At 42.3% G+C, this 14498-nt stretch overlaps 1 protein-coding gene across 1 annotated transcript in view; it reads left to right on the plus strand.

Moving 5' to 3' along the window:
* The window catches only part of LOC111873675, a 613974-nt gene that overhangs the window by 508557 nt on the left and 90919 nt on the right, over nucleotides 1–14498 (plus strand). Inside the window, exon 2 of the mRNA XM_023868593.2 lies at nucleotides 9966–10171. Coding sequence (XP_023724361.1) covers nucleotides 9966–10171 — 206 coding nt within the window. The remainder of the gene's footprint in view (nucleotides 1–9965; nucleotides 10172–14498) is intronic.

The following is a 14498-nucleotide window of genomic DNA, read 5'->3' on the forward strand; positions in this document are numbered from 1 at the left end:
TGTCCAACTTAAACATAAACGCAGTCATACAACAGTAAGAAAATGTAAATATGAAGTAAGTTGGTAGTGTTGGCCGTTCTGTCTGTTTCTCGGAAGATTGCAGCAGTGACATGAATTCTCTTCAGTAACTCAGGACACAGAGGAGAGCCGACACTAGAAGCATCAAGTTTTAATCGCCGTGGATTACATCACGTAATCGTAATTGAATAGACTATCTAACTACAAAGGGCGATGTTACTGGAAGACTGCCCCATTATTGTACCTGTCACGAGACAGAGGGTTCACACAGTATAATTATGAACGCCATCTATTGACGGGAGCCCTAACTACATTACAGCCGGTAACTTGTAGAACAAGTGTCTCTTTGTAACACTTCTCGTTCGAGACCTGATCAGAGCGAAGCAAAGCCTGTGTGACGGAGAGGAACTGCAAACAATGGTTTTCTATTAAAACAAGAATCGGAGACATGACATAGGAGATTATATGGTAATGTCTGCCGAATTTGCTATATGCTATGCGGACACGCAAACGAAAATAGGAATTTCCCTATTAAGTCGCGCGTAAAGAATGGCTGGTCCTCTGTGTTGTAACTGTCTTTCCTACCCATAATTAATAGATTATCGTGAGATTAAAAAGCGGGCAAGAAGATATTTCAAATTACGAAGCAGTTTCAGTTCGTCCAATTGAGACTAGAAGTTCATATTGTGACATGTCAACGAATTGCCAGGCAATGGCTAAATAAACACCCCGTAATTTGCGCAACAAAAATAGGACGAATGGTCATAGCTCGTTGCTTGGCAACAGTCAGCGCGCCAATGGACTAGCGAGACAGCTATCACGTGACTTGTTTTCTTTGTTGTCAGCGCAGGGCCTATATAACGAAAACCTGTTTTAGTTTGTACTAGTGAAGAGTTCAGGAGAGTTCAACAGGGAGGGAGTACAAGGATGAGAATGGAGCGTGTCCGTAGTGAATTTTGAAGATTAGTTGAGTACAGATCATGACAATGGAGTACAGAAGGATTGAAGAGAACTAGCAAGAAGATCTGAAGCGCTAGTTTCTGTGTTGAGATCCGTTGCCAGGAGACGGCTAGTGTAGACGGAGAATCTTATTGCGTGTGCAACGGTGAACTCGAAAGCGTGTAAATCAGCCATAGCGCTGTATTTAATTGTAGTTAAAGGAGAGAGTGTACCCGAAGTGCTAATAAATCCAACCATCCGAACTAGAACCCGTTACTTTGGTCTCGCGTAACCACCCGACACGTGACAATATGGTCACGTATAGGAGTTCGGCGAGTTCTGAGTTCTGGTTTCGATGACTGGATTTGCTGGCTCTTCAATACAGTTACAACCAATTGTGACAGCTCACTATCAATGACTGTTTACGACTCGCTCCATGCCTTGCTGCTCCATGAACGTCTTCTCTGTAACTGTCAACAAGTCACTGCTCACACATTGAACTCACTGAACTCTCTTACGAATCACATCTGTCTGACGACTCTCTCCTACGACTGAATTAAGACTCTTTTATAACTTCCTGACAGTCCTACGAAGTAGCACTACTTCGAACAGTTAACAGTTATTCTGCCTGTTGTCAGAGGAATATGTATTTAGAAACTTGCTACCTAGCAACGACTTGTTGGTTGCTATTCGTTGCAAAGGGAACGTGATTTCCGAGCCGTTGCTCAGGAATGGACGTCTGCTCCAGCCTTTATGCGGTGTTTACCAAACCGTTGCCTAGCAAATTATCATATTCCATCAATATATTGTGTTACAGTCGGAAAAAAAAATGAAAATTTGCGGAAAATGAAAATAGATGGGGAAAATATTAAAGTTGGTGCGGAAGAAGTAGGAAGTTGAAGGTATGGATTGTATTTGCATGGATAAGAATAAGGTCCAGTGACAGCATCTTGTGAACAGAAAAATGTATTTTCGGGTCCATTATAAGGATTGTAAACTCCTGACCAGCTGAGCCACTATCTGCATCTGAAAGATTCTTCTCCATTGAGTAAGTTAATCAGCTAGTTACTAGTGTTAGAACGTTCATACTAACTGTGTTCGTTCAGCTAAAACTTTGAAAAATGAAACAAAAATTATTGCTTTTACTGTTCAGTGGTGCTCCACATATTGGAAAGAAGAACCAATGAGATAATCCGTAACCTTCCAGCTCCAGGTAGCGAGTCCTTCACAGGCTTTTTAACCCGTTTCTCGCGGCTTACGCTGGTCATTTGTGTGCGCAGACTCAGTGGGACGGAACACAGTATTGTACGAACGAACGCTGCAGTTGCGTAAATGCTCGCAAAACGTACAGATATGTTCCTTGATAAAACCGTCGCATGATACTACAGTACATGATGCAACCAGAGAATGTAAGCCTAGTAGTTGCTAGCCACTTTTTCCAAGTTTACGGTTCCTTCCACCTATACATATTAATTCTCTGCTCAGACTTGGGTGGTCGTCACGAAAATGCCAAAATGCTCACGACCTCCTTCTGCATCGGGGTTCAGTTTAGCCTCGGTCAGAGATTCTTAAGTTGTATGCAGAAGGTGCGTGAACATTAGACAGAGAGGCGGACTGTTATTGTAGGCAACTTGCTCGATTCCATTTGCAGCATACAGTGAGAAACAAATTGCCCTCAACGGAAACCTCTTTGAACAATGTGCACTTCTCTTCAATAATTTCGCCTGCTGATGGTGTGATGTTCTCAAAAAATTGTTTTCGAAAATCTATATTTCGGATGTTGTTTGTTATGTGTAAAGTCACTAGAAGTGTTAGAGGTAAAATATGGAAAGTGATACATTTTTGTGAATGAATGTTGTTTAAAGAAATATCTGAAGACCGATCCTATGGCTAGGCGGTATGTGTTACCACAAAATAGACTGAACTACGCTAGCCTACTTATTTAGTATATGTGGCTTGTTCGCTGTCATGGCTGTTATATCCAGTAATTAGTAATATTCCTCCATATTTTCATTTCTCGTACGAAATAGGGACAGAGTGAATATGTGATCGCAGACAATCAAAATCATTCTAATAAATCTACTTTTTCTTCTAGCGTGATGAATTAGGCTGCCTGGCGAGTTACCATTCAGAATTAATTATAAAATTATAAATCACATAGACATTTAGCAGGACCCCTTGGGCGGTCGATCAGCCCTATCGCAAGGTCACTGCCTACACACAACAGAAACATAGAACAAAGCCAAATATCCATTCTTCGAGTGGGATTCGAACCCATGATCTCAGTGATTGAGCGGGCCAAGACACATATTCGTTGTTTTCATTTACTGTAATTTACAACTAGATATGAGAAAATTGAATTGGTTCGTTTCCGCCTTTTGTTCGGCGCGTCTATTAAACATCTAATATCTGGTTTAGTTATTAATATTTCGATTGTGTACTTTGGTATATTTGAAGTAGGAGTAGTATTGACTTTTTTGGACTGATGCTTCATAATCTGGTGCAAAGTTAGCAAAGTTAGTACGGAGCAACTTACTGCTTGTGTCTTCTGTTCTTTCTCTGGAACTTTGGTATTTTTCTACCTGAATAGACGACGTTATATCCCAGACGGAAGTAATATTTATGTACACCTCCTTGAGTACTTCATACCTCATAATTCAAGCGTGTTCTGCCGGTAAAAATAATTGTATACTGACTATTAGTTGTTATGGATATTAGAAGTCAGTGATGTTCATGTTCGGAGAGTATCATGGAGGCAGGCCTAGGCCCAAATGAGGGCTGTAGCGCCAAAGGAAAAAAAATCATGTTAACAGCCGTAATGAACCTTAGATTTCTTAATTATTAGTTTTAGAAACAGGGATTTTTTCTCGCAAGGTTTCCTCGCCCGCTGTCACTTAGAAGTATACACAATCATTCACCTAGCGAAAGTAGTAACCAACCACTTCGTGCAGATTCGGCTGTAGGGAGAACGTATAATGTGAGTATTTCATTGAACTTGAACTCTGCCCCCTCAGTAACGCAATGATGGACCAGTCTTTAGCATGGGCTGGACTCCGCTGCTACTGCGTCTGGGACATACAGCCCTGGTTTCCAACGGTAATAATTCTACAGCGCTCTCCCGACAGCCAGTGAAGCAGGTCAGATGTAGACGTTCTCGTGTCACACTGAAAGTCAGATCGCCCAGTTAAGGCTGAAAACAGGTGCTAGTCACAAATACGAAATGTTGCGCCGCAACTGAAGAGACACGAAACAGGTGCTCGTCACAAATACGAACTGTTGCACCGCAACTGAAGAGATACGAAACAGGTGCTCGTCACAAATACGAACTGTTGAACAGCAACTGAAGAGACAGGTGCTAGTCACAAATACGAACTGTTGCACCGCAACTGAAGAGACACGAAACAGGTGCTCGTCACAAATACGAACTGTTGCACCGCAACTGAAGAGATACGAAACAGGTGCTCGTCACAAATACGAACTGTTGAACAGCAACTGAAGAGACAGGTGCTAGTCACAAATACGAACTGTTGCACCGCAACTGAAGAGACACGAAACAGGTGCTAGTCACAAATACGAACTGTTGCACCGCAACTGAAGAGATACGAAACAGGTGCTCGTCACAAATACGAACTGTTGAACAGCAACTGAAGAGACAGGTGCTAGTCACAAATACGAACTGTTGCACCGCAACTGAAGAGACACGAAACAGGTGCTAGTCACAAATACGAACTGTTGCACCGCAACTGAAGAGATACGAAACAGGTGCTCGTCACAAATACGAACTGTTGAACAGCAACTGAAGAGACAGGTGCTAGTCACAAATACGAACTGTTGCACCGCAACTGAAGAGACACGAAACAGGTGCTAGTCACAAATACGAACTGTTGCACCGCAACTGAAGAGATACGAAACAGGTGCTCGTCACAAATACGAACTGTTGAACAGCAACTGAAGAGACAGGTGCTAGTCACAAATACGAACTGTTGCACCGCAACTGAAGAGACACGAAACAGGTGCTAGTCACAAATACGAACTGTTGCACCGCAACTGAAGAGATACGAAACAGGTGCTCGTCACAAATACGAACTGTTGAACAGCAACTGAAGAGACAGGTGCTAGTCACAAATACGAACTGTTGCACCGCAACTGAAGAGACACGAAACAGGTGCTCGTCACGAATACGAACTGTTGCGCCGTAAGTGAAGAGACACGAACTGGCAGCGACATGTCTTAGACGGTTAGTCACCGGCTTTACAGCCTGGTTTGATACCAGAACAGGTCACGTGAAATTTGCAGTGGTCAAAGTGGCGCTGAGGTAAGATTCCATCGAGTTCTTCAGTTTTCCATGCCAATTCTTATTCCACCAAATGCTCCAAGCATATCTTTCGTCCGGGTCTAGTACAATAGGTCCACTAGTGACCGGCGTACCAGATGGACCCAGTCTCAACCCCACCGGACAGGATTACTGTGAGAATTACTGCGACCGTAACGTCTTTAATATGTTGATTTGGCGACAGGTAGACCGAGAAGCTAGTCAGGAAAACGTGGCGAAGTCTAAGAGGATAGATTATGTTAAAACAGGGCTCCTCAAATACAATGAAATCTAGAGGACAATTTACTGCATCTGCACATCCATAGCCTTGACATTCTTGCGTTGGCTATAATTCTCCGTTAACTCGCCCACGGAGCAGTATATCCGAGGTCACTAGATCGATGCCCCTTTGCATCACGAGTGAGTGAATATGCAAGGGTTTTATGGATAATTTGTGATATTATTTGGGCGCGGAGTAAGGTACGGTCAATGAACTCTATCAGTAAAACGCTCTGACAGAATACGACCATTTGCGAGACAACGCTTCGGTAAACATATTATCGTGGTAACGCAGTCAAAACTGTGACCTTTCGTGACAACAAATAATTTACATGAATTTCTATGGATACGAGCTAGCACCTGTTTTTGCGGTAGCGAATATTAACAAAGGCATTCCCGTGACAAGAAGCAGAATAACAGGAAAATTAACAAATAATTCGACATGGTGCTTATATTCGGGCCGCCTGGCACTAATAAAATGGAGTTCATTCGTGAACTCAAAGCAGTCAGAGATTTATGAGAGATTCGCCAAGGCGTATTCGTCAGACAGACATCGTTCAAGGTAGTTCCAGTGTGTGAGCAATGACTCGTCCTTCGGCATCATCATAGCGGAAGAGAAGACGCTCGTAATCCAGTAACGAATGGAACGAGTCGTGGACAGTCATGCATTGTGAGCTGTCATGATTAATTGGACTTGTAAAGAAGTGTCATTAAATCCAGTCTTGAAATCAAGAACCTATTATTATTAGTCACGCCAATCCCGCACTCATGACAATATGTACATGTAAATTTGTACGTATTGTATTGTCGGAGCTGGAAACTAATGCGTGTGCCTTGGGAAGATCCCTTCACCAATTTGCTAAACAAGTTTCTGGGGTCACTTGAGTTACCTTACTATAACGAGAAGTTAGTAAATGACGTCATTCACGAGCTTATAACTGTTGTAATTGTTTGCGTTGTGGTTAATGTGACTGAGCAATGAACTTAAAGAAGAATACACCTATTGTAACTTTCTAATCCATTCGCGTTTAGAGTGGATTTATTTTGCAAGAGTGGACTGGATTCTCAGCACCTGCCCATTGAATTAGTGCGCATGCGTTTTATAGCTCTGAGCGCTGTTGTTAATGAATATTTCTGAACGTCGCGGTATTCCTCTTAGAATATTTAAGACTTTATCAATTGTAGACTGGACTGAAGAGAGAAACGCAGATTTAAGGGCTTGCAACTCCTGATCCACCCAGAAAACTTGGAATATTTTGCTCGTACTTAAAACTTAAAATTGGCGAATTAGTAACAGGAATATTTAATCCAATTTTTCATTTAATATGGTTCTCTTTTTGGTGAGATTTGCATTAATTTTCTTACCTGAAAGTCATATCTCTGGCATTTTAGAAATATATCCAAATATACAGGGTGTCCCATGAGTTTGGTGCCATACTTTAGGACCGTAATGAGGGTTCCCTATAGAACAACTTTGAAATAGGAACCCATGTCCGCAAACGTAAAGTAGCAGCGCTAGGGCGGCATTTAATATCATTATGTTTATACTTTGCGCCTCAATGTCGAACTGCATTACATAGAGGAACACCCATCCACCAGCACTCGTGCCATTGCCAAGATTGTGGGGACATTAAACTCAAGTGTTTGGAGGATCCTGCACGACCAACAGCTTTATCCGTGTCATCCAACGCGAGTCCACGGCGTAGGTCTAGCTGACTTCGCACCACGAGTTCAATTTTGTCAGTGGATACTGAACCAGTGTTTACATCAGCCTAACTTCCTGAATCACGTGTAATTCACAGACAAAGCGCAGTTTGCAAGGGATGGCTGGTTCAACTGTCGAAACAGCCACGTTTGGGCTGACGAAAACCCCAACGTTACTGTAGTTGTTTGCCGTCCGGCGCAATTTTCTGTCAATGTCTGGGCGGGCATCATTGGCGAACACTTGATTGAAGAGGAGACCCAGTGCCTTGGCCACCCCGATCCCCAGACTTGACACCTCTGCACCATTTCGTCTGGGGCCACGTGAAATGCCTGATCTACCACACGCCTGTGGATAATGAATGCGAGCTGTTGGCCAGAATATTTGTTGCATGTGACGTGACCCGTGAGACACCTGGAATATTTGAAAAGGTGCGCCAAAGTTTCTTTCGTCGATGTAAAGCATGCAATGAAAATGAAGGGCGCCAATTCCAACATCTACTCTAGCAGGCGAGTCTTAAGAATTTGGAGGGGGTAATATGCCTGTGCATGCTCTTCAACATTGAAGCTAAAGTTTAAACAAAATGATATTAAATGCCGCCCTAGCGCTGCTATTTTACACTTGCGGACATGGGTTCCTATTTCAAAGTTGTTCTGTAGGGAATCCTCAGTACGCTCGTGAAGTATAGAACCAAACACCTGGGACACTCTGTATATACACTGTATATACGTACACTGATACATATATCAGCATATTAGTAAGCTTAAAATATAAACTACAAAATTATATTCAAGATACGTGAACTCTTAATAAAACGTTGTATATCTCTTAGGTATGCAGCACACAGGCATGCGCTAAGACATGTAACAGTGAAGACACGATGTCTGTGACGTGACACAAAGAAAAGGGCACAGTTGAAACGAATGAAATTATGAAAACCGCCGCACACCGGTCTGAGTCATGACGTCAGCTTCATGCTGACCACCCACGAATGAAGCAAGACTGTCTTTTATCTCATGTCTTGATGCTTGGCTTGACGCAGTTGATGTGCGGCCGCCCTTAGAGATCAGCATGATTAATTTCAAGAGCTAATGTCCGAATAATCAAGAACAACAAAATTCACCCTTCTGAGCGCTGCAGATAGATGATTTTCAAGGCAGCAAGCAGAACATCACAGCAGTCAATTAGGCATATTGTAGCGGATTTTGTTTCATCAAGTTTTCTTAATTGCTGTTACTTTATGATTAATATGTTTTCACATAGTGTAGATGCTCTTGTTAGGAGAAAAGATAGTTGATGTTAAACAGGGTATCATTTATGTCATTAATGGAGATGACCAAATTCGCGCAATCTTCTCCATATAAACACAAATTACTTTATTATCTTCTTTCCTCACACACATATTTCTATCCTTTACCCCTCTCAGACCTTCATCTCATATCCTCCTTTCTCTACTGATAAGGCTGCATGAAGGTACATCTTTATCCTTCAGATGACGCAGTTTCGAACAGAGATCTTCCACATGTGTAATTACGGTAGAACTAGTGTTACAGACCGAGAACCACATAACATACCACAAAGTCAGATAGCGCACGTACAAAGCCATGGACCGTCTCCTGTTACATGCATAGAGTGCTACACATACATATCCTTCCGCGTGTTGTTTGTCCGATGCGTCCGTGTCTCCCTCCTGAGCGGCTGAGCGCTTTGCGGAAAGGGCTGAGGCGGTGGCTCTGTGTATGACAGGCGCACACTGACCGGACAGTGTTCGTAGTGACTGTAGGACGCTGAGTTGTCAGATGCTGAAGCTAAGATCTCGATCCTTATACTTGAAGTTCTCACAGTGGTGAGCATAAAGTATACTGCGCTCTGGTTTGTGACGCCGTGTACCAGACTACAAGGCTTCACATCTCAGAAGGCAGTACTCTTCAAGATGCGCACTGTTCAGCAAGTTGATAGAACCGTCCCAACTTCGGCACCATTGTGTTAGAGATAACTGAAATCGTTCTCATGAAATTTGAGAATTGGCCACTATTACAGAAAGACAATAACATCACCACATGAGGATAAAACCTTTTGGAACACCACCCAACTCTGAACATGGTACATACCGAGTAAAACTGTGAGACACGAGACTGCTTACGAAAGACAACTTCCTCTGATGATAGGAAATTTACGTTTATGTATGAGATATGAGATTCTCGAAGCGAAGGTTATCCTCAAGATGAAGACAACAGGTTCCTCCGAAATATTGACACCCACTAGTTAAGTACACGTCACCATATCCCAGAGGAGCATAATCTCGAAATTTCTCATTTATGTCAAATGTCAGTATTTTAGATTTTAGTCCAGTGAGATTGTTGGTGGTAAGTCAGCTTTAAGGTTTCAAGTGAGATAGTATAGTTCATGTGCAGTGCTGTTTATCGTTAGCAATAATTTCACCCAAATAGTGTACTCTTTTGTATCCTTTGGCTCTTCTGTCTCGTCTCAACGCTTAGCTGTTTTCTCTTGTTTGAAGGAAGATAGTAAAGTTGATGGTAAATTTTGTGTTCTCGCTTCACGATTCACAGTTCCACTCAAATACTGCAGACTCTTGTATCACCTAGCTCTTCTCTCTCGTCACAACCTTTCATTAGTGATAATGCGGCTCAAATACTGCAGTTGCCTTGACTCTTCTCCCTCCTGACAACGCTTGGCGACTGTCTCTTGTTTCAGAGGCCATGTTGCAGTTCACGGTGGAGTTGCGAGCGCCACGATACGTGACGCTAGGTGGCTCTGCTCTCCTGCAGTGTGAGTACAGTGTAGGTCTGGAGCAACTTCACCGTGTGGAATGGCTGAGGAACGACAAGAAACTATTCCAGTTCGTGAAGGGACGCACTCCGCCATTTAGGAACTTCACCACACCCGGAGCAGAACTAGACGTGAGTAAAGCTCTTATGTTTGGTTTTCCTTTCCATAGTAATTGGGTAGGCATTCCTGAATCATATCAGGAAAATTACAAATGGAAATTGTTTATTTTTTACCTAACTTGCAGGTATTTGCTTTACTTTTAGAAGAACTTTTATGCTTCCTCCTTCCTTTCCTAAAATACAAACTTGAAAAATGAAAGTGCCATAATTTCCCACGATGTTTTAATCATCTTCCTATTAACACCTGTTAGTAGGATATATAATAGTATGCAGTCCATTAGGGTAACATATAAAGTAGAAACCTATATGGAAGTTGCACATGAACTATTTTAAATATAATTAACTTCGTTTAACTCCTGTGTAAATTAAAAATTGAGACAGGTTTTTCGTCATTCTGAGATATTCATTCACACAGCACGTACTAATAAGCAGAGAATTTGTGGAATATTTTAATAAGTAAATATTTGACTGTTTCATTTTCTTCAGAATTGCTTTTTAAACGCTGTTACGTGATGACTTGAATATTTCTTGAGATATATCACAGCATATTTCTAACGTATTATATTAAAAGTAAATTCAATATAATTTACAGTAAATTTGCCCCATTTAGAAGAGGAGATGTGGTCAATTCTAATATATATATATATATATGGGCATAAGTTTCATGCAGCTGTGTTTCATTAAACTCTGTGGAAATATTAGAATGATGTGTTGTAATTATTTCTGCAATCATAGCATTGTATGTTCCTGTAAATTTTTGTATACCAGACGACCATTCTCCCAGAAGATTACAATCTTCTGATTTCTAATGCCGTATAGCTTGACAGGGGTTAGAGTTACATACCGATAGTAGTATTAGTATTCATGTTAGGTTCCCAGTGGGCTCTCAGTACACACTGAGTATAGTGGCTTTTTGATACCAGAATACAAATCGAGTAAGTGTGGGTGAACGTTTGCTTTCGAGGGGCTAGACCACTCACTCACTCACTCACTCACTCATGGAGTTCAGCCCTTCTTGAGAAGCTACCAATTGTGCAGCTACCCAAGAACTTCCCAGCATTTTATGGAACACGAGAGTTCATTACCGTGTTCAGAAGAGCCCTCCACTTGTCCCTATCCTGAGCCAGATTGATCCAGTCCATATCACCCCATTCTATATCTGTAAGATCCAATTTAATATTGTTCACACTCCTAAGTCACGGTCTTCCCATTGGTCTCCTTCCTTCCGGCATTCCCACCAATATTTTACATGCATTCCTCCTTTCCCGCATTCGTGCTACATGCCCTTCCCATCTCATCCTCCTTGACTTGATCATTCTAATTATACTTGGAGAAGAGTACAAGTTATGAAGCTCTTCAGTAAGCAGTCCCCCAACCTCCTGTCACTTCATTTCTCTTCGGTCCAAATATTCTCAACGCCCTGTTCTCAAACACCCTCAGTCTACGTTTCTCCCATACGGTCAGAGACCAGGTTGTGTGGGTACTTTGTCACCACGGCATGGCGCGTCCTCAGATTGCAGATGGAGGAGACGCCCTCCAATTATGAAGGGAAGCAGTCGCGGACAGCCAACAAGGGGTGGTCCTCCAGCTTGGGGGTTGGGCGTGGGGCTAACATCTCGTCACCGTAAAAAATAATCCTTTTATGAAAATGAACATAAAGCCTCGGGGCTAGACCACTCTCACAAAATAAGTGCTAGATCTCTTGAGCATCTCCAAATTCATTATCTCCATGCTCATTATATTGAACCCGTTACATACTCTGTGACCATATCAAGTCTAGTAAGTTAAGCACAGTAGATCACTCTATGTCGCGGTGCAAGGGCCGAGAAGGGCCACCCCTTATACATTCATTCAAGTCTTAATTTTAAACACAATTTTCAGAACGTCTGTAATATATGTAAACAAATAGAGACATAAATCTTGACAGACAAAAATACAGTTTCTTCTTCTCCTTATTATTTTCCTGTTGCTAGCACTCGGGGCGGGCATGAGGCATCCTTGAAACGATAGTTTCACTACATTTTTTAAAAATTAGACAGTCACTATGACTCCTTAGACGGGGATCAGCCCCTCTGAAAGCAGCTGCCTAACGCAAAAACAGAATAAAGACAAACAGACATCCATGCCTTCGGTGCGGTTCGAACCCATGATTTCAGTGCTCAAACGAACAAAGACATACCATGCCTTAGACGGCGCGGCCACAGCGATCTGCAATGTACAGCGATTAGGTATAGACGTTTGATACGAAGGAATCGGCTGATTTGGTAGTGTAGCTTTCTGATGCAATGGAAATGTTTGTGAGGGCAGAGCGAGCGGTGTGGGCTGCTGTAGATAAGAATGAACTGCCAGGATCGATATCTCTGCTCGTCCATCATACAGCACGGCAATGAAATCACACTGTAAGCTTACGGCTGCTAGTGTGTTCCATTCGGCCGTACTGTTAGCATGAAAGTGCACTGCGCTGTCAGCCATGCTTCTGTAGCGCTCACAGGCAGGCCTCAGCGGGCGGTGTGCGGTACCTGACCGGTCACACGTGCTTTCGCCAAATGAAACCACCGGCAGATAATAACTTACCCATCTCACCTTTCAGTGTATCAATCTCAGCAGTACGTTATAATGAATACCAAGAAGTTGTTCAGCCAGTATAGTGACCGGCTATGAGCAGGATATCCGGGGTTCGATTTCAGGCAAGGACAAGAGATTTTCTCTACTCCACAGCATCCAGACCGGCTCTGGTATCACACAGTCTCCTATCCAATGGAAACCGGTTGCTTCTTCTCCGGGGTAAAGCGGACGGGGAGTGAAACTGACCACTCACTTCCAACTATTACCGAAGTCAAGAAATTTGAAGCTATTTCTCCACTTCCACGTACGTTTTCATAGCGTGGTAATTAAATAATTATGCAAGGGACAACTTTACCTTTGCCTTGCTTGATCACATGCCATAAAGATGTATGGGATAATGGAGGTAACGCTCCGTACATTCTTGACCTCAACACTTTGTAAAGATGAGTAGTCAGGTTTCTTATTCGGCTGCTTTGCCCGCAGAGAAATATCCCTGTTCTGTAATGAATTCAGTTAAGTTCAGTTGAGAGGTAAGACAGTGGCATTGATCCTAATGCTGAGCCAGATGAATCCTCTCCACACCCTCTCACCCTATTTCTTCAAAATCAATTTTAATTTTATCTTAGATATATAACAAGATTGTTTGAGCAGTAACTGTTCTGATCTCAACAATGGCTATGCCTTTACAATGTCTTCATTATCCGTTCCCTGTCAACGGATTTTAACACAGGAACGATCGCTTGAAATCACTATGAAATCTTCTTCGACCCAGTCCTCCAGTGCTAATTCTCTCTCTCAAATACGCTCTACGACTGGAATCTCCTGGTCCGAACTCCCAACTAACTGCCAAGTCCAAGTCCAAGTCCAAGTCGAAGTCCAACTCACATTGCGACTGATGCAGACTCCAGTCTTCACTGTTCAGCTACAACCGATGCGAAAGCACACGTAATTTCCAATAATCTCGACCCACAATCTCACACACAGAAGCACTGATTGCCATTTATTCTGGAAACTAGTTTTATAGCCGTGGTACTGACCACACAGAAAATATCTCTTCTATTGTTTAAATAGATGTGTAATCTAGCAACTACTTGTATCATGGCCCAAAGAGAACACAGCTCCTATTGTTGCGTGTTGCTGGAACGTTTATACTGAGTCGCTGCCTAGCATTGAACGCGTATTTTTGTTGCACGCTTAAGCGGGTAAGCTGTCGGCATGATTGCACCAAATTAATTGTTACTTTCTAAATGATATATGTTGCTTTGTTTTTTCTTTTTTGTGTGTTTGCATTTTTCGTCTTTTTACTGGTGCTTATTTTAAATTGGCTTTTCGGCTGTTGAGTAAGCATGCAAATAAATATGTAAGTGAATTTAATTTGATTTTGAAAGGAACTTAACAAACTACCTAATTACAAATACTGACTTCTTTCAATTTTGTCGGATTCAGCCTCGAAATATTTCATCGTACCAAGTTTGTGACTGTTGACTAGTCAGTAGCATTCCATACACAACATGTAGGTGCGATTGTGACGTCAGTATTTGTTACCACTTACCAGCGCACAAAAGGACCAGGTTAGCAACTTCTCACACATTAACAAAATATATACACACTTCTTAAATTTCTTTATTGCTAGTGGAGTGGGACTAAGTCCCTTGTACTGCGGCCACTTCTGGCCTATTGTACCAGCCCCATATGATAGGCGAGGGTGATTGTGGAGAAATTGGTGGAATGAAGATTGGTAGGGAAAACCTAAGTATTCGGAGAAAACCTGCCC

This window comes from Cryptotermes secundus, unplaced genomic scaffold, assembly GCF_002891405.2.
Source record: "Cryptotermes secundus unplaced genomic scaffold, Csec_1.0 scaffold1500, whole genome shotgun sequence".
In the NCBI taxonomy this organism is placed as follows: domain Eukaryota; kingdom Metazoa; phylum Arthropoda; class Insecta; order Blattodea; family Kalotermitidae; genus Cryptotermes; species Cryptotermes secundus.